At 41.6% G+C, this 20,924-nt stretch overlaps 1 protein-coding gene across 4 annotated transcripts in view; it reads left to right on the top strand.

Moving 5' to 3' along the window:
- hecw2b (HECT, C2 and WW domain containing E3 ubiquitin protein ligase 2b) overlaps nucleotides 1-20,924 on the top strand; it is a 119,151-nt gene that overhangs the window by 32,624 nt on the left and 65,603 nt on the right. For all 4 annotated transcript variants that reach the window (XM_061904718.1, XM_061904719.1, XM_061904720.1 and 1 more), the window contains 3 exons: nucleotides 9,212-10,093; nucleotides 19,774-19,881; nucleotides 19,959-20,053. In XM_061904718.1, coding sequence (XP_061760702.1) covers nucleotides 9,709-10,093; nucleotides 19,774-19,881; nucleotides 19,959-20,053 — 588 coding nt within the window. In that variant the 5' untranslated portion in view covers nucleotides 9,212-9,708. The remainder of the gene's footprint in view (nucleotides 1-9,211; nucleotides 10,094-19,773; nucleotides 19,882-19,958; nucleotides 20,054-20,924) is intronic.

Below are 20,924 nucleotides of genomic sequence, written 5' to 3'. Positions count from 1 at the left end.
TTTTTATTTTTTTCTAGTCCGTCGCTATCAATATCCTCAAAAACTAATCTTTCATCCTCCCTCAAATTAATGGGGGAATTGTAGTTTTCTCGGTCCAAATAGCACTTTTTGTTGGAGGCTTCCATTAAAAACAATGTGAATATGTGAGGAGCCATCAAACATGTGACGTCATCGTCTGCGACTTCTGGTAAAGGCAGGGCATTTCTCTTAGCACCGAAAGTTGCGAACTTTATCGTGGATGTTCTCTACTAAATCCTTTCAGCAAAAATATGGCAATATCGCGAAATGATCAAGTATGACAAATAGAATGGACCCGCTATCCCTGTTTAAATAAGAAAATCTCATTTCAGTAGGCCTTTAATCAGTTTGAGCAAGTGAGTCTGCGGCAGTTGGAAGAATTAACGAATCATATGAAGCCCTCAGGTTCCCCCCATGATGCTGTCCCTCCTACATTTTTTAAAGAAATGTTTTCTTGCGGGCTTCACGGTGGCAGAGGGGTTAGTGCATCTGCCTCACAATACGAAGTTCCTGCAGTCCTGGGTTCAAATCCAGGCTCGGGATCTTTCTGTGTGGAGTTTGCATGTTCTCCCCGTGAATGCGTGGGTTCCCTCCGGGTACTCCGGCTTCCTCCCACTTCCAAAGACATGCACCTGGGGATAGGTTGATTGGCAACACTAAAATTGGCCCTAGTGTGTGAATGTGAGTGTGAAAGTTCTCTGTCTATCTGTGTTGGCCCTGCGATGAGGTGGCGACTTGTCCAGGGTGTACCCCGCCTTCCGCCCGATTGTAGCTGAGATAGGCGCCAGCGCCCCCCACGACCCCAAAAGGGAATAAGCGGTAGAAAATGGATGGATGGATGTTTTCTTGCATAGGGGAGCCTGTTCTTAACATTTTAAATAGCAGTCTGTTTTCTGGTGTAGTTCCTACCAGTTTTAAACACCCCATGTTTTAAACCGCTTTTAAAGAAACCTGGTCTTGACAGTTCAGTTTTAGCCCATTTTAGACCCATTTCTTAGCTGCCTTTCCTCTCAAAGATCTTGGACAAGATTCTTTTTACCCAGTTAATCACTTTTTTAGAAGACTGTGATGTTTAAGAAGTATTTCAATCTGGTTTTAAACCCTTCCATAGTACCGAGTCAGCATTACTAAGGGTTTTTAATTACATCCTGAGAGCAACAGATTTAGGTGATCATCTAATTTTAGTTTTACTGGATCTAACAGCAGCATTTGATACGGTGGACCATAATATTTTAATTAGCCGTCTACAGCATCAAATGGGCATCTGTGGTACTGCTTTGAGTTGGCTGAAGTCATATTTGACTAACAGGACTTTCTCTGTAAATGTTACTGGTTTTGAATCCTCTGTTGCTCCATTGACATGTGGGGTCCCACAGGGCTCAGTTTTAGGACCACTGCTCTTTTGTATTTATTTACTTCCACTGTGCTCAATCCTAAGAAAGCATGATATTTGTTTTCATTGTTATGCCGATGACACACACATTTATTTTCCGTTAAAGAGAAATCATGCCTCTTCAATTCAGCGACTACTTGCTTGCCTTGAAGATATCAAGGCCTGGATGGCGCTAAATTTCTTAAATTTCAATGAAAAGAAGACAGAAGTGATAGTGTTTGGACCTAGTGGTACCTTTGAGCTCCCCCCTGTTGACTTTGGCCCCTTGACTTTGCACATTAAGCCCATGGTCACCAACCTGGGCTTTCGTATCGACAGTGATTTTAAATTGGACCGTCAGATTGGAACAGCGGTGAAAGCCAGCTTTTTTTTATTTACGTCAGCTGGCCAAGGTTAAAAACCTCCTTTCTAGGCAACAGTTTGAGACCGTAATCCATGCATTTATTACATCTCGGCTGGATTACTGTAACTCTTTGTATTTTGGTATTAATCAATCCTCTCTCTCACGTCTGCAGCTGGCCCAAAATGCAGCTGCCCGACTTTTAACAAACACAAGAAAAAGAGAGCACATTTCTCCTGTTTTAGCCTCCCTCCACTGGCTGCCTGTGTCTTTTAGAGTCCATTTTAAAATAATCTTACTCGTTTTTAAATCCTTACATGGTCTTGCCCCACTTTACCTCTCAGAACTGCTCCACTTCTAAGCCCCCCACCCGGCCCCTCGGGTCAGCTGATCAGCTGATCCTGGAGGTACCCAAATCAAAGCGCAAGCTCAGAGGGGACAGAGCCTTCTCTGTTGCGGGTCCCAAACTCTGGACTGATCTCCCTCTCCATGTGAGACAGGCCCCTTCGTAGGTATTTTTTAAGACCCTTCTTAAAACCCACTTTTATTCACTGGCTTTTAACCCAGCATGAGACTTTAAACTGTTTTTTACTTTTAACTTTTTTAACTGTTTTTAACTTTTTTACTGCTTTTCATCTAACAAATTGTTGTAAGGGTAATTTGTATTTGCTATTTCAATGTGTTTTTTACTTGTTTTAAATGTTATTTTTTAGTCTGTCCTTTGCCTGTATTTCTTTGTGGTTTACAGCCCTTTGTTCTTCAACTGTGGCTGTTTTTAAGGGGCTTTATAAATAAAGTTGGTATGGTGATAAAGGTGGTATGGTATGGTATGGTATGGTATAACTATTCCTCATGTGAAGGTCCCCAAACCGAGACAGAACGGACTGAACAGCAAATAAACTAGTTTTGTGCTTCCAGAGCAAAGAATGAACAAAAAGCAAATTAATGTTTACATTTTGGGTTGAGAGCACTATTTTCACTCTGCACTTTTTTTTTTTTGATTTGGTTTTCTCCTGCTCGTCTCTCTACTCTTGCTCCACCTCGGCCCCTGGCTGGTGGTCAGGGCGAGGAAGGGCAGAAGTAGCAAGTGGGAAGGTATTTAAGGGCGGTATGGCATAGTACAGGGGTGTCCAAAGTGCAGCCGGGGGGCCATTTGTGGCCCGCAGGTAATTTTTTAACGGCCCCACGGCACATTTTAAAAATACGATTGAAATATTTTTAAAACGTAAAAAGTGATATAAAGGAGCGAACGGGTGAAATGTAACAAGAAAATGTTGCAATGTTGACTCTAATAACACAAAGCTGCCATGAAGTGAAGTGAAGTGAATTATATTTATATAGCGCTTTTCTCAAGTGACTCAAAGCGCTTTACATAGTGACACCCAATATCTAAGTTACATTTTAAACCAGTGTGGGTGGCACTGGGAGCAGATGGGTAAAGTGTCTTGCCCAAGGACACAACGGCAGTAACTAGGATGGCACAAGCGGGAATCGAACCTGCAACCCTCAAGTTGCTAGCACGGCCACTCTACCAACCGAGCTATGCCGCCCAGCCATGCAGGCTGTTTCTTTCTTTAAAAAATAATAATTAATCAAAATCAATGTCATTATGAATTATTGACCTATTCAAGGCTCCAATTACATCACGTTAAATTTTCCACTTTGAGATATTTTGGGGGGAAAATGTTACATATTTTGTGTTAGCCATATAAAAAAAACTGAGCTGTTTTTTTAAAGAAGGGCGTAAAACGAACAAACAAAAAACATTAACAACAACAATAAAACTTATAATTGACGGATAGATCTGAAGTTGATCTCGAGATTATTGTGTTAAAAGTAAACGATAAAAAAACACATAATTTATTTTTTAACATCCCAATAATTTTAGTGTGATTTGTTTTTAAGTGTCATTGCTGAAAAAATAATAATTAAAATCAATGGTGTTGTGAGTTATTGACCTTTTTAATGCTCCAATTATTATATAATCTCAAATATTCCACTTAAAAAAAATATTGGGTGATAATATTGCATATTTTGTGGGGTTTTTTTCGTCAAAAAAATGGGTTTTTTTGGACAAAAAGAGCATGTATTGACAGATAGACCTAACGTTGATGTAGAGATTTAAAACTTGAATAATAATAAAAAAAATACTGAATAATGACACATTTTAAATATTTTTTTGACCAAAACCCTTTGTGGTCCCTGTGATCAAGCCTGAGTGGAGGCCGAAATGTATATTTTTTTATACTTATATTGTATTGTTTTTTAAAATAAAAAATATCAAAATGGCCCCCGCTTGCTTTGATTTTTCAGTGTGCGGCCCTCAGTGGATAAAGTTTGAATACCCCTGGCGTAGTAGGTAGAGCGGACGTGCCAGAAACCTGAGGGTTGCAGGTTCGCTCCCTGCCTCTTGACATCCAAATCGCTGTCGTTGTGTCCTTGGGCAGGACACTTCACCCTTGCCCTCGGTGCCGCTCACACTGGTGAATGAATGATGAATGAATGATAGATGGTGGTCGGAGGGGCCGTAGGCGCAAACTGGCAGCCTAGCTTCCGTCAGTCTACCCCAGGGCAGCTGTGGCTACAAATGTAGCTTACCACCACCAGGTCTGAATGAATGATGGGTTCCCACTTCTCTGTGAGAGCTTTGAGTATCTATCAATAGAAAAGCGCAATATGAAATCTAATACGTTATTATAATTATTATTATTCTTTCCACTCCAATGCTCGCTGGTCTCTGTTCTCCCTCCATGTACATCTCGCTCTTTTCTATTCTATTTCTACGGATTTGACCCGTTCTTCCATGTCACGCACTGCGGTTGTCTTTCCTCTTTCTCTGCATACGGAGTTTCCATGTTTACCACCCGGAATGCACAGATTTGGTTGGCTGAGTTGTGTCAGGTGGGAGAGTTGAACTCGCATGCATTTGGTCAGTGTATTTCCTGATCTGATCAACCAGTACCGTAAAGTCTCTAAAGCTGTGGCGGTCCAAATAGAAGCTCTCTATCTCCCTAATCTGAACGAAGAAGAGGAGAAGCTCTCGCTGGAGTTAGTATACTGTACACATACATGTGAAGTGAATTTTATTTATATAGCGCTTTTCTCAAGTGACTCAAAGCGCTTTACATAGTGAAACCCAATATCTAAGTTACATTTAAACCAGTGTGGGTGGCACTGGGAGCAGGTGGGTAAAGTGTCTTTGCCCAAGGACACAACGGCAGTGACTAGGATGGCGGGGACGGGAATCGAACCTGCAACCCTCAAGTTGCTGGCACGGCCACTCTACCAACCGAGCTATGCCGCCCCTAGGGCTGGGCGATTCAGCAAAAAAAAATATTACCATTGCGATTTTACACATTGCTTTTAACCTGCAGGTTTTAAAGCATCTGTATTAAAACCCCTCCTCTCTGAGCTGCTACCTTACCGTGGTAGAGGAGTTTGCGTGTCCCAATGATCCTAGGAGCTATGTTGTCTGGGGGTTTTCATGCCCCCTGGTAGGGTCTCCCAAGACAAACAGGTCCTAGGTGAGTGATCAGACAAAGAGCAGCTCAAAGACTTCTATGGAATTACAACGAAATGAACCCAGATTTCCCTCGCCCGGACGTGGGTCACCGGGGCCCCGCTCTGGAGCCAGGCCCGGAGTTGGGGCACGATGGCGAGCGCCTGGTGGTCGGGCCTGTTCCCATGGGGCCCGGCCGGGCACAGCCCGAAGAGGCAACGTGGGTCATCCCTCCAATGGGCTCACCACTCATAGGAGGGGCCATAGAGGTCGGGTGCATTGTGAGCTGGGCGGCAGCCGAAGGCAGGGCACTTGGCGGTCCGATCCTCGGCTACAGAAGCTAACTCTTGGGACGTGGAACGTCACCTCACTGGGAGGGAAGGAGCCTGAGCTAGTGCGCGAGGTAGAGAAGTTCCGGCTGGATATAGTCGGACTCACCTCGACGCACAGCAAGGGCTCTGGAACCAGTTCTCTCGAGAGGGACTGGACCCTCTTCCACTCTGGCGTTGCCGGCAGTGAGAGGCGACGGGCTGGGGTGGCAATTCTGGTTGCCCCCCGGCTCAAAGCCTGTACGTTTGAGTTCAACCCAGTGGACGAGAGGGTAGCTTCCCTTCGCCTTCGGGTGGGGGGACGGGTCCTGACTGTTGTTTGTGCTTACGCACCAAACAGCAGTTCAGAATACCCACCCTTTTTGGGTACACTCGAGGGAGTACTGGAAAGTGCTCCTCCGGGTGATTCCCTTGTCCTACTGGGAGACTTCAACGCTCATGTTGGCAACGACAGTGAAACCTGGAGAGGCGTGATTGGGAAGAATGGTCGCCCGGATCTAAACCCGAGTGGTGTTTTGTTATTGGACTTTTGTGCTCGTCACAGTTTGTCGATAACAAACACCATGTTCAAACATAAGGGTGTCCATATGTGCACTTGGCACCAGGACACCCTAGGCCGCAGTTCCATGATCGACTTTGTAGTTGTGTCATCGGATTTGCGGCCTTATGTTTTGGACACTCGGGTGAAGAGAGGGGCGGAGCTTTCTACCGATCACCACCTGGTGGTGAGTTGGCTGCGATGGTGGGGGAGGATGCCGGACAGACCTGGCAGGCCCAAACGCATTGTGAGGGTCTGCTGGGAACGTCTGGCAGAGTCTCCTGTCAGAGAGAGTTTCAATTCACACCTCCGGGAGAACTTTGAACATGTCACGAGGGAAGTGCGGGACATTGAGTCCGAGTGGACCATGTTCCGAACCTCTATTGTCGAGGCGGCTGATTGGAGCTGTGGCCGCAAGGTTGTTGGTGCCTGTCGTGGCGGTAATCCCAGAACCCGTTGGTGGACACCAGCAGTGAGGGATGCCGTCAAGCTGAAGAAGGAGTCCTATCGGGTTCTTTTGGCTCATAGGACTCCGGAGGCAGTGGACGGGTACCGACGGGCCAAGCGGTGTGCAGCTTTAGCGGTCGCGGAGGCAAAAACTCGGACATGGGAAGAGTTCGGGGAAGCCATGGAAAACGACTTCCGGACGGCTTCGAAGCGATTCTGGACCACCATACGGCGCCTCAGGAAGGGGAAGCAGTGCACTATCAACACCGTGTATGGTGCGGATGGTGTTCTGCTGACTTCGACTGCGGATGTTGTGGATCGGTGGAGGGAATACTTCGAAGACCTCCTCAATCCCACCAACACGTCTTTCTTTGAGGAAGCGGTGCCTGGGGAATCTGTAGTGGACTCTCCTATTTCTGGGGCTGAGGTCGCTGAGGTAGTTAAAAAGCTCCTCGGCGGCAAGGCCCCGGGGGTGGATGAGATCCGCCCGGAGTTCCTTAAGGCTCTGGATGCTGTGGGGCTGTCTTGGTTGACAAGACTTTGCAGCATCGCGTGGACATCGGGGGCGGTACCTCTGGATTGGCAGACCGGGGTGGTGGTCCCTCTCTTTAAGAAGGGGGACCGGAGGGTGTGTTCCAACTATCGTGGGATCACACTCCTCAGCCTTCCCGGTAAGGTTTATTCAGGTGTACTGGAGAGGAGGCTTCGCCGGATAGTCGAACCTCGGATTCAGGAGGAACAGTGTGGTTTTCGTCCTGGTCGTGGAACTGTGGACCAGCTCTATACTCTCGGCAGGGTTCTTGAGGGTGCATGGGAGTTTGCCCAACCAGTCTACATGTGCTTTGTGGACTTGGAGAAGGCATTCGACCGTGTCCCTCGGGAAGTCCTGTGGGGAGTGCTCAGAGAGTATGGGGTATCGGAATGTCTTATTGTGGCAGTCCGCTCCCTGTATGATCAGTGTCAGAGCTTGGTCCGCATTGCTGGCAGTAAGTCGGACACGTTTCCAGTGAAGGTTGGACTCCGCCAAGGCTGTCCTTTGTCACCGATTCTGTTCATAACTTTTATGGACAGAATTTCTAGGCGCAGCCAAGGCGTTGAGGGGTTCCGGTTTGGTGGCCACGGGATTAGGTCTCTGCTTTTTGCAGATGATGTAGTCCTGATGGCTTCATCTGGCCGGGATCTTCAGCTCTCACTGGATCGGTTCGCAGCCGAGTGTGAAGCGACCGGAATGAGAATCAGCACCTCCAAGTCCGAGTCCATGGTTCTCGCCCGGAAAAGGGTGGAGTGCCATCTCCGGGTTGGGGAGGAGACCCTGCCCCAAGTGGAGGAGTTCAAGTACCTAGGAGTCTTGTTCACGAGTGGGGGAAGAGTGGATCGTGAGATCGACAGGCGGATCGGTGCGGCGTCTTCAGTAATGCGGACGTTGTATCGATCCGTTGTGGTGAAGAAGGAGCTGAGCCGGAAGGCAAAGCTCTCAATTTACCGGTCGATCTACGTTCCCATCCTCACCTATGGTCATGAGCTTTGGGTCATGACCGAAAGGATAAGATCACGGGTACAAGCGGCCGAAATGAGTTTCCTCCGCCGGGTGGCGGGGCTCTCCCTTAGAGATAGGGTGAGAAGCTCTGCCATCCGGGAGGAGCTCAACGTAAAGCCGCTGCTCCTCCACATCGAGAGGAGCCAGATGAGGTGGTTCGGGCATCTGGTCAGGATGCCACCCGAACGCCTCCCTAGGGATGTGTTTAGGGCACGTCCAGCTGGTAGGAGGCCACGGGGAAGACCCAGGACACGTTGGGAAGACTATGTCTCCCGGCTGGCCTGGGAACGCCTCGGGATCCCCCGGGAAGAGCTAGACGAAGTGGCTGGAGATAGGGAAGTCTGGGCTTCCCTGCTTAGGCTGCTGCCCCCGCGACCCGACCTCGGATAAGCGGAAGATGATGGATGGATGGATGGATGTATTAAAACCCACATACACTATGGATTACTTTAACATTTCATTAACGTACTGAATAAATAATTAAGGAAATACATTTAAAAATCACAGTAACTTTACAATGTACCAATCAATTTGAGTTTACATGCTTTCAAGTAAAAGTAGGGGGATGGCGTGGCGAATTTGGTAGAGTGGGTGTGCCAGCAATCTGAGGGTTACTGGTTCAATCCCCACCTTCTACCATCCTATTCACGTCCGTTGTGTCCTTGGGCAAGACACTTCACCCTTGCTCCTGATAGGTCCTGGTGAGCGCCTCGCATTGCAGCTCCCACCGTCAGTGTGTTAATGTGAGTGTGAATAGGCGAATGTGGAAAATACTGTCAAAGCACTTTGGGCTCCTTAAAAAGGGGTAAAAAAGTGCTATACAAGTACAACCTGTTTACCCATCTATCAAAACTTAAAATACTTGAAAAATTAACTGACTGTCTGAAGCGCAGTCTACAAGTTAGTGATCCCTGAGTTAAGACAGAGTATCAAAAGTAGGTACAGTATTTTAAAGATTTTTATTATTCACATTTTTTCACGTGAGTTCTTGGATAGTAAACTCGGGATATATTATTTGACAGCCAGTAAAGTCAAAAGAGACCACCCAGTAAGTGAAAAAGTGATGAGGTGTAAGACATTCATTATCGTTCCTTCTCTTCTCTCTTTCAGGTGTGCATCGTCCCCCCACAGCTTACCCTTCTGAAGTGGCGACTGATAGTCTCCACTGACCCCTTCTCTCTACTCATGTGCGAGGCCACCCTTCATGGTCAAGACGGTCAGAAGCCTGCTAAGAGGAGGGCTTAGTGACGTCGCCTGACAAAGCTGCTGTGATAAAGGACGTGGAATGTTCTTAAGTGTAGACGCCAAAGAAACGTGTGTCAACCCAATCCTGAACTGAAAAGAAGTGCCTTGGACAGAACTTCCCATTCCACGATCCCGTCTCTATTTTCATCTGTTTTATCTATTTTTATAACTTTTCTTATTCACTCGCCACCATTCGGCCCTCCCTTGCAACAGCAGTCCTCCGCCCCCGCACCAAATCATCTGCTCCTTCTCCTCACTACCTCCATCATCACTGCCGCCATCCTCACCCTCATCAGCAGCGTCCCTCGTCTTCTCCTCGCTTCTCTCCCCCTGTACTCCCGCCTTCTGATGCAGTGGTAGCCATGGCAACAGCTGCCGCCGCCTCCTCTTCATCATCCCCCCCGCCATCCTCCCCAGGAGCCAACAGTAGCGCCCGGGAACATTTGATGGCGGTGCGGCGTCGTAACCCGTACGGACGCCCGTACACGATTGGCCCAGATAATCTCAGAGGCCTTTCATCGCATGGTTCCATCGAATCTCCTCCCCCCGTGTCACCGGCCAGACGGAAATGGCAGCCATGGGGCTACAGCGGGGCCAACAGTGACACAGACCTTGTGACATCAGACAGCCGCTCCTCGCTAACAGCTTCGACGTACCAGCTTGCGCTGGGCCATGGTCACCTCATCATCTCATGGGACATCAAGGAGGAAGTGGACGCCACCGACTGGATCGGCTTGTACCACATTGGTGAGGACATCTAAGTTTCAGATTTCTTTTACAGCACATTAGATCCTAATATGGGACAAAAAGGAAATTAACATACTACAAAATTGACGTTGTTGCATTAATGCAAGATTTAGTTCCGAAATTAATTACCGTATTTTCGGACTATGGAGCGCACCAGTATATAAGCCGCACCCACTCAATTTTAGAAGAAAAAATATATTTTTCTATTTATTAGCCAAACGGAACTATAAGACAGATCCATACATTGTGAAATAAGTTGTATACACAGAAATATTCTGTAAATGTTTATTTATATACCTTAATTGTTTCCAAACAGTGCCCGTAAGACGGCAGTAAAACGGCTGATCAAACAAAACAAAAGTCATTGTCATGGGCCCATGCTTGCCAACCTTGAGACTGTTTTGATTGATTGATTGATACTTTTATTAGTAGATTGCACAGTACAGTACATATTCCGTACAATTGACCACTAAATGGTAACACCCGAATAAGTTTTTCAACTTGTTCAGTCAAGTCGGGGTCCACGTTAATCAATTCATGGTACAAATATATACTATCAGCATAATACAGTCGTCACACAAGTTAATCATCATAGTATGTACATTGCATTATTTACATTATTTACAATCCGGGGGGTGGGATGAGGAGCTTTGGTTGATATCAGAACTTCAGTCATCAACAATTGCATCAACAGAGAAATGTGGACATTGAAACAGTGTAGGTCTTACAGTAGGATATGTACAGCCAGCAGAGAACATAGTGAGTTCAGATAGCATAAGAACAAGTATATACATTAGAAGTACATTTGAGTTGTTTATAATCCGGGGAGATGGGATGTGAATGGAGGAGGCTATTAGTAAAGTGTTGAAGTTGCCTGGAGGTGTTGTTTTAGAGCGGTTTTGAAGGAATATAGAGATGCACTTACTTTTATACCTGTTGGGAGTGCATTCCACATTGATGTGGCATAGAAAGAGAATGAGTTAAGACCTTTGTTAGATCGAAATCTGGGTTTAACGTGGTTTGTGGAGCTCCCCCTGGTGTTGTGGTTATGGCGCTCATTTACGTTAAGGAAGTAGTTTGACATGTACTTCGGTATCAAGGAGGTGTAGCGGATTTTATAGACTAGGCTCAGTGCAAGTTGTTTGACTCTGTCCTCCACCCTGAGCCAGCCCACTTTGGAGAAGTGGGTTGGATTGAGGTGTGATCTGGGGTGGAGGTCTAAAAGTAACCGGATTAGCTTATTCTGGGATGTTTGGAGTCTAGATTTGAGGGTTTTGGAGGTGCTGGGGTACCAGGAGGTGCAAGCGTAATTGAAGAAGGGTTGAATGAGAGTTCCCGCTAGAATCCTCAAGGTGCTTTTGTTGACCAGAGAGGAGATTCTGTAGAGGAATCTCGTTCTTTGGTTGACCTTTTTGATCACCTTGGTTGCCATTTTATCACAGGAAAGATTAGCCTCTAGAATGGAACCTAGGTAGGTGATCTCATCTTTCCTGGTGATAACAATGTCACCTACTTTTATAGTGAAGTCACTGACCTTCTTAAGTTTGATATGGGACCCAAATAGGATGGATTCCGTTTTACCTAACTGTATGGATAGTTTGTTGTCAGCGAGCCAGGTGCAGGAGATGACGGACCCCATCAAGTCATAAAAATAAGTTCCCACAGTAAATTTTTGGGGTCCCACTATTTTGTAAGCGTTTTGAAAACAAATGATAAACATATGCATATATATATATATATATATATATATATATATATGTGTATGTATATATATATATATATATATATATATATATATATATATATATATATATATATATATATATATATATATATATATATATATATGTGTATGTATATATACATATATGTGTATATATATATGTGTATATATATCTATATATATGTATTTGTGTATATATATGCATATATACATAGATATATCTATATATATATGTGCGTGTGTATATACATATATATGTATATATGTGTGTATATATGTGTATATATATATATGTATTTATGTATATATATGTATATATATATATATATATATATATATATATATATATATATATATATCTTTGGGGACCCTTGATGTAAATATTTAGTCAACACCAAACCATATCCATAAAACAGACCATTGCTAAACACTTTAATCATTTTTGTCACAGGGTGCATATTTTCCACATATTATTAATCGAAAATTCAATTAACATGGATGCATTTTCTAAAGGAACTCTGAACCGTGAACCTTTAGTTGACACCCGACGAAATTTTTTAACCCAATACGGCCCCCGGGTCAAAAACTTTGGGGACCCTTGGTGTAAATATTTAGTCAACACCAAACCATATCCATAAAACAGACCACTGCTAAACACTTTAATCATTTTTGTCACAGGGTGCATATTTTCCACGTATTATTAATCGAAAATTCAATTAACATATATGCATTTTCTAAAGGAACTCTGAACTTTGAACCCTTAGTTGACACCCGACGACCCAAGAGAAAACGGTTTACTGTATCTGCTGTTGTCCAATAGACAATTAACTTTTGTGTGTAAAAAAGTACCATAGCCTCTTCCTACGTACTTAGCTTAGACCAATTACATGTTATCTTAATGATGATTGACTCATTGAAATTGGTAAAACACTAATTTGCTGGTTGACAGGTGGACTTTGGTCAGAAAAGCAAGTAAATGGAAAGGAAACAAGGCGATGGTGCTGCAGCTCGGCCCTACGTTTGCTTGTCAACATATATGGACTGTCGAAACTAAAACCATTGGAAGTAATATCTTTTTAGCAATGTTATTTTCTAATTTTATAGATGCTGAATGACTTAAGTGGCTGAGTAAAACAAATTCAATTGATGCCTGCAAGCGCATGGATGTAGTTGGTGATAGCGTCTCCCAGGGCACACTTTCCGTGGGCCTATGTCAGGGGTGTCCAAACTTTTTGACTCGGTGGTCGCATTGGGCTAAAAAATATTTGACTGAGTACCGAAAGCCGACTGCATGTAAAGTAACAATATGCACGCACGCACACATACACACATACATACATATATATATACATATATATATATATATATATATATATATATATATATATATATATATATATATATATATATATATATATATATATATATATATATATATACACACACACACACCAGGGGCTTCACGGTGGAAGAGGGGTTAGTGCGCCTCACAATACGAAGGTCCTGAGTAGTCAGGGTTCAATCCCGGGCTCGGGAACTTTCTGTGTGGAGTTTGCATGTTCTCCCCGTGACTGCGTGGGTTCCCTCCGGGTACTCCGGCTTCCTCCCACTTCCAAAGACATGCACCTGGGGATAGGTTGATTGGCAACACTAAATTGGCCCTAGTGTGTGAATGTGAGTGTGAATGTTGTGTGTCTATTTGTGTTGGCTCTGCGATGAGATGGCGACTTGTCCAGGGTTTACACCGCCTTCCGCCCGATTGTAGCTGAGATAGGCACCAGCGCCCCCCGCGACCCCGAAGGGAATAAGCGGTAGAAAATGTATGGATATATATAACCTATACTTATGTATGTGTACATATAATATATTATATATTTTTTGGGTTTGTACATAGTTATACAGTTCGAAAGTTAGTGTACTTATATAGCTTTTAAATATACGTGTAATGTAATGAAATAAGCATCTGAATACATTTTATATTGGAATCAGTACACTAACTTCATTTGTTTTTTTTATTATTATGTATTCCAACTCTGTGTGCTGTTTTAGTGAACTATGATCACGTTTGTTTCATTGTTTGCTGCTTGAATGATAACATGAATGTGCAGTAAATGAGTGTTTCCATGGTAAAAGTACATGCAATTTAAATAAGGCGCTCTGCACCAGTTATTAATTGTACACACAGTCCAACACGCCCACTAAAAGTACACGCTATTTTAAAGTTTGCACAGGCTGTGTGGTATTTGCATATTGGTGTATGTTTTAAAAACCTACAATCTGGGTAAGGAAATGTGTAATTAACCCTTATAAATTAAAACATGAATCTAAAACATATTATTAAAAAACTTATTTCCAACATGCATTTACAAATGATCAAATAACTAAGATAAATGTAGTAAAATTGTTTTCTTTTGTTGTTGTTACCCACATAGAATGGCAGGCAATTGTGTGTTACCTTACTTGTTATGTGTTGCGCTCTTTGCTATTTTTTTGGTTCGCACAGCAAATAATTACCGTATTTTTCGGAAAATATGTCGCAGTTTTTTTCATAGTTTGGCCAGGGGTGCGACTTATACTCAGGAGCGACTTACGTGTGAAATTATTAACACATTACCGTAAAATATCAAATAATATTATTTAGCTCATTCACGTAAGAGACTAGACGTATAAGATTTCATGGGATTTAGCGATTAGGAGTGACAGATTGTTTGGTAAACGTATAGCATGTTCTATATGTTATAGTTATTTGAATGACTCTTACCATAATATGTTACGTTAACATACCAGGCACCTTCTCAGTTGGTTATTTATGCTTCATATAACGTACACTTATTCAGCCTGTTGTTCAATATTCTTTATTTATTTTAAATTGCCTTTCAAATGTCTAGTCTTGGTGCTGGCTTTTATTAAAAAAAAAGTTTTTTTTTTTCCTTCTTATGCATTTTCGGCAGGTGCGACTTATTCTCCGGAGTGACTTATACTCCGAAAAATACGGTAATTCTGTTTGACGAGCATCTGTCCGTTTGACCAGGAGTGTAAATGCAGAGAGGGATTTCACTCTCAATTGTATACGTGATGAATTAAGTAAAAAATTCATCTACAACAAATGGGTTTAAAGCCCTGTTGTGACCAAATACTTTTAAAATGTTCTTTTAATCATACAATATTTTTGGTATATTAGATAGAATTTTACTCTGACATGTTTTGACATGTTCTGCAGTCTTCTTCAGAAGAAAATGTTGTCTGATTATAAGAAAATTTGAAAAGTATATGAATAAGAATACATAATGAACATTTTGGAGTGGCCTAATAGCTGGTTTTAAATTTGCTTTGGTTACATTATCCCTACAAACCATTGAGAGATCTTGGGAGGTATTGATCCAAGCGGTAAGCTCTCGCTCTCCCCAGGGGATGAACATCGTCCACAGCCTGGCAGCGCCGCCAACCCGCCCACAAAGCTCCAACATCCTGTTTGACCTGCATTAGTTCTTCACCACTGCTACAACAACACATTTAAATTGTTAGTCATAAATCTCTTAATTGGTGGACCTAACAGAGACAGACAGACCTAACATACAATACACGATCTCTGTTTGGGTATGTGGGCTGTCTTGATGGGTGGTGGGATTGATGTGTTTGTCGTCTTTTTACATGAGATGTGCTCATAAATGTTTAAAGGCTCATCAGACATGTTGTGATAAGGTTTATGGTTCATGTCAAACATAAACTGCAAATGCCCAAAAGCATGTTCGTTATCACTAAAAAGTTTCCGCTTAAGTCGACAAACATTGTCAACTGACAGTGATAATATCTAGGGGTGTAACGGTACACAAAAATTTCGGTTCAGTACGTACCTCGGTTTATAGGTCACGGTTCGGTTAATTTTCGGTACAGTAAGAAAACAAAAAAAATATTAATTTTTTGGTTATTTATTTACCAAATTTGTAAACAATGGCTTTATCCTTTTAACATTGGGAACACTATAATAATTCTGCCCACGTTAATCCACATTAAACTGCCTCTACGTGTTGCTCTGATTAAATAAAATGACAAAACTTTTCATGTACATATAAAAAGTGCAACATTAAACAGTTTCAAGTCAACTCATCATGCTTAATTTATTTCAGCATTGGGAAACCCTGTAGTTGATTTTTATTATGTAAATGTTATATTTGTATCAACATTTGATAGCAGGGACCCTGCCATTCAAAACTAGGCTGCTACATTACTAATGATTAATGTAACTATAGCTGAAAAAATAGCACAATAGCAATAGGAGAGACTATTCATCCCTGAACACCATGGAGTTCATGTAGGCTTAATGATGCAGTTATATTATTATATCAACTATCAGAGACAGAAACTTTTCATTTAACATAAAGTCATTTATTGCTGCTTCAGCACACCTCAATCAACACTGTCCGCAACACACACGCACACACCGCAAAATGGCTATATTATACACGCGCCCCCAACCCTGCCCACCTCAACCGACGCACGGAGGGGGGTTTGGTGCTAGCGGGTGTATAATATAGCCAAGAGTCATGGATGCATTGGAATTCTGGGTAATTCTTATGTTGCGTTTGTAATGTGTTACAGAGCCAATGTTCTCCAGAAATGTGTTTGTTATTCTTGTTTGGTTAGGGTTCACAGAGTGTGGCGCTTATTAGTAAGAGTGTTAAAGTTGTTTTATATCACAACCATCAGTGTGTTCTCTATGGCTGTGGAACAAGAACCTTCGTTTACACATAGTAAAAGCAAAAAAAAAAAAAACTCCGCCATTTTAAAAATGACGGCAGGGGAGGCATCACTCGTGACATCACAAATTTCACCCGGCGGTAAAAGTAAGCATGCGTTTATAAATTTAGGGAGTGAATTTTACCCGGCAGTGATTCAAGGCAGGCGCATATTACATGCCCGGCGGCGATACAAGGAAATACGGTATATATATGTATATATGTGTGTGTATATATATATATATATATATATATATATATATATATATATATGTATATATGTATGTATATTTATATATATATATATATATGTATGTATGTATGTATGTATGTATATATATATATGTATATATTTGTACATATATATGTATATATTTGTACATATATATACATATATATGTGTATATTTGTACACATATATATATATATATATATATATATATATATGTATATATATATATATATATGTGTGTGTGTGTGTATTCTACCTCTGTTTTAAATTACAAACCCCGTTTCCACATGAGTTGGGAAATTGGGTTGGATGTAAATACAAACGGAATACAATGCAAATCATTTTCAACCCATATTCAGTTGAATATGCTACAAAGACAACATATTTGATATTCAAACTGATAAACATTTTTTTTTGCAAATAATCATTAACTTTACAATTTGATGTCAGCAACACATGAATGACAAAGAAGTTGGAAAAGGTGGCAATAAATACTGATAAAGTTGAGGAATGCTCATCAAACACGTATTTGGAACATCCCACAGGTGTGCAGGCTAATTGGGAGCAGGTGGGTGCCATGATTGGGTATAAAAACAGCTTCCCAAAAAGTGCTCAGTCTTTCACAAGAAAGGATGGGGCGAGGTACACCCCTTTGTCCACAACTGCGTGCAATTGCAAGAAATTTTGGGATTTTAACATCTACGGTTCATCATATCATCAAAAGGTTCAAAGAATCTGGATAAATCCCTCCATGTAAGCGGCATGACCGGAAACCAACATTGAATGACCGTGACCTTTGATCCTTCAAACGGCAATGTATCAAAAACCGACATCAATCTCTAAAGGATATCACCACTTGGGCTGAGGAACATTTCAGAAAACCACTGTCACTAAATACAATTTGTCGCTACATCTGTAAGTGCAAGTTAAAGCTCCTGGCTATGCAAAGCGAAAGCCATTTATCAACAACATCCAGAAACGCTGCCATTGATCATCTAAGATGGTTTGATGCAAAGTGGAAAAGTGTTCCGTGGTCTGACGAGTCCACATTTCAAATAATTTTTGGAAATATTCGACATCGTGTCATCCGGACCAAAGGGGAAGCGAACCAACCAGACTGCTCTCGACGCAAAGTTCAAAAGCCAGCATCTGTGATGGTATGGGGGTGTATTAGTGCCCAAGATGTGTAACTAACACATCTGTGAAGGCACAATTAATGCTGAAAGGTACATACAGGTTTTGGAACAACATATGCTGCCATCTAAGTGCCGTCTATTTCATGGACGCCCCTGCTTATTTCAGCAAGACAATGCCAAGCCACATTTAGCACGTGTTAACAGTTTGGATTCGTAAAAAAAGAGTGCGGGTACTTTCCTGGCCCGCCTGAAGTCCAGACCTGTCTCCCATCGAAAATGTGTGGCGCATTATGAATCGTAAAATACGACAGCGGAGACCCCGGACTGTTGAATGACTGAAGCTCTACATAAAACAAGAATGGGAAAGAATTCCACTTTCAAAGCTTCAACAATTAGTTTCCTCAGTTCCCAAACGTTTGAGTGGGGTATGTGATGTAACTTAGTGGTGAACATGCCCTTTCCCAACTACTTTGGCATGTGTTGCAGCCATGAAATTCTAATTTAATTATTATTTGCAAAAAAAAAATTCAAGTTTATGAGTTTGAACATCAAATATCTTGTCTTTGTAGTGCATTCAATTGAATATGGGTTGAAAAGGATTTGTAAATCATTGTATTCCGTTTATATCTACATGTAACACAATTTACCAACTCATATGGAAACGGGGTTTGTATATATTTTAGTCTGTCTTTTGCCTGTTCTTTTTTACATTTTGTGTGTTGACTTGTTTGTGGTGTAAAGCCCTTTGTTTTTCAACTGTAGTTGTTTGTAAAGGGCTGTATAAATAAAGTTGGCATGTATGATACTTGTAGTGAACCTTACTTAATGAGGTACAAAAATCAGTCTATGCCGTTTTTTCCCCTGTCTGGTTTGCAGAGGAGTTCTTCTTGTTTTGTTGAAACGACATTGCATCTGTCTGTAGTCTCTTTCATCTCTCTTTTTCATGTTTTCCTTCACTGTCAAACTGTTTGCCATTCTCTCTGCTGGCTTGGGAAATTTGCTGCAGACAAACGGTGTCTCGATTATTCCATATGTCTTGTATGTATGGAAGAATTGACAATAAAGAATATTTGATTTGTTTGTTAGTAGAAGTGCATTTGTTGTCTTCTGTCAATTTTGTTGCGTTATAATCTCATTTGTTACACATTTGTACGATTGTGATGCTAATTTCCGTTAATAGGCTAGACATTGTATGTTAACTTTAAGCGAGCAGCATGAGAGCTGACCTTTGCCCTTTAAAATTGTAATGTTTTTTTCATTTTAGACCAAACTGTATTGTCGATTTAACATTATTCTGCACTTCACGTGTATATTCATGTGCGGTGCTTTCCTTTGCGTGGTTAGTTCCTCAGTAACTGTCGACTATAATGAAACAACTTCAAGTTGAAAGGTTTTTCATCTCTAATTTTAAGAACTGCTTACATATCGGTCAAAGGAAATTCCAACGTTCAGAGAGCAGATTGATATATGTAAATAAAGCAGGGCTGTGCAAAGAAAAATCTCCAACCTCCCACAGTTAATGAAGTGATCGTCATTATTGTATTATCTTAAATATAGCCTGTGTTACATTGTAGTAACAAAATAAGCAACGACAATTACCAAAAAGAACAAGGTAAGTTGATACTAATAAATAACACCGATTTGCCTGTAAATACATGTATAAAATTTGCCAAATTATATGATGACGTCCTATTAAAGCCACCCTTGGTCACGACCCCACTGCCACTGGGAAACACTGGTGTTTTTGTCAAAAATAAAATGTACTGCAGAGGTCTGATGAACAAGCTGTGAATGGAATGACCGGAAATATAAGTTTTAGTGTAAACTATCATGTAGTTGTGTGTGTTCTCCAGACGAGACAAGTGTAGCCAACGTGTGGGACTCCAAAAACCGCGGAGTGAACGGCACCCAGCGGGGCCAGATCGTGTGGAGACTGGAGGCGGGGCCTTACTTTATGGAGCGTGAGTCCTGTGTATAAATTATTAGCAGGATAAGCGTGTGCATCAACTCTGTTTAACTGTGTGTGATCCCTTTGCAGCCGAGACCAAGATCTGCTTCAAATATTATCATGGTGTGAGCGGAGCACTAAGAGCGACAACACCCTGCATCACAGTCAAGAACCCTGGAGTGACGGTACACTTTCTTTACTTTTTTCTAATCAAAACAACAATAGTGGGCTTAAAAAAACGCATCAAAATTATTTTTTGTTATGTTTCTTTTAATAATGTTTGAAAATTGGATACACTGAATATACACATTTAATGTAATTAAAATTTAGGAAAATAATTTAAAACAAATTAACAAAATACAACTGTTATTAAAAATGTAATTAAAGGGGATCTTTGATGATTTTCCTCATGCATTTAGCTGCAGGATGGCCATTATTAAAATGTAGGTCTAAGTGAGACCTACATAGAGGTTTTTGTTTCATGCCTGTCCGACATTTCTACTGAAAGTTACAAGCAGTTTTGTCTGTTTTCTCTTCCTAGGAGCAGTTTATTCTGTGTTTTCGTGACCTTGCGTGCAACTTTGAATGCATTTGTGATGTCACAGATTGACTGTCATACATTAGTGCAGTGGTTCTCAACCTTTTTTCAGTGATGTACCCCCTGTGAACATTTTTTTAATTCAAGTACCCCCTAATCAGAGCAAACCATTTTTGGTTGAAAAAAAGAGATAAAGAAGTAAAATACAGCACTATGTCATCAGTTTCTGACTTATTAAATTGTATAACAGTGCAAAATATTACTCATTTGTAGTGGTCTTTCTTGAACTATTTGGAAAAAAAGATAGAAAAATAACTAAAACTTCTTGAAAAATAAACAAGTGATTTAATTATAAATAAAGATTTCTACACATAGAAGTAATCATCAACTTAAAGTGCCCTCTTTTGGGATTGTAATAGAGATCCATCTGGATTCATCAACTTAATTCTAAACATTTCTTCACAAAAAAATAAATCTTTAACATCAATATTTATGGAACATGTCCACAAAAAAATCTA

This window comes from Nerophis ophidion, linkage group LG06 (assembly GCF_033978795.1).
Source record: "Nerophis ophidion isolate RoL-2023_Sa linkage group LG06, RoL_Noph_v1.0, whole genome shotgun sequence".
Classification (NCBI taxonomy): domain Eukaryota; kingdom Metazoa; phylum Chordata; class Actinopteri; order Syngnathiformes; family Syngnathidae; genus Nerophis; species Nerophis ophidion.
This window is presented reverse-complemented; position numbering and strand designations above follow the sequence as displayed.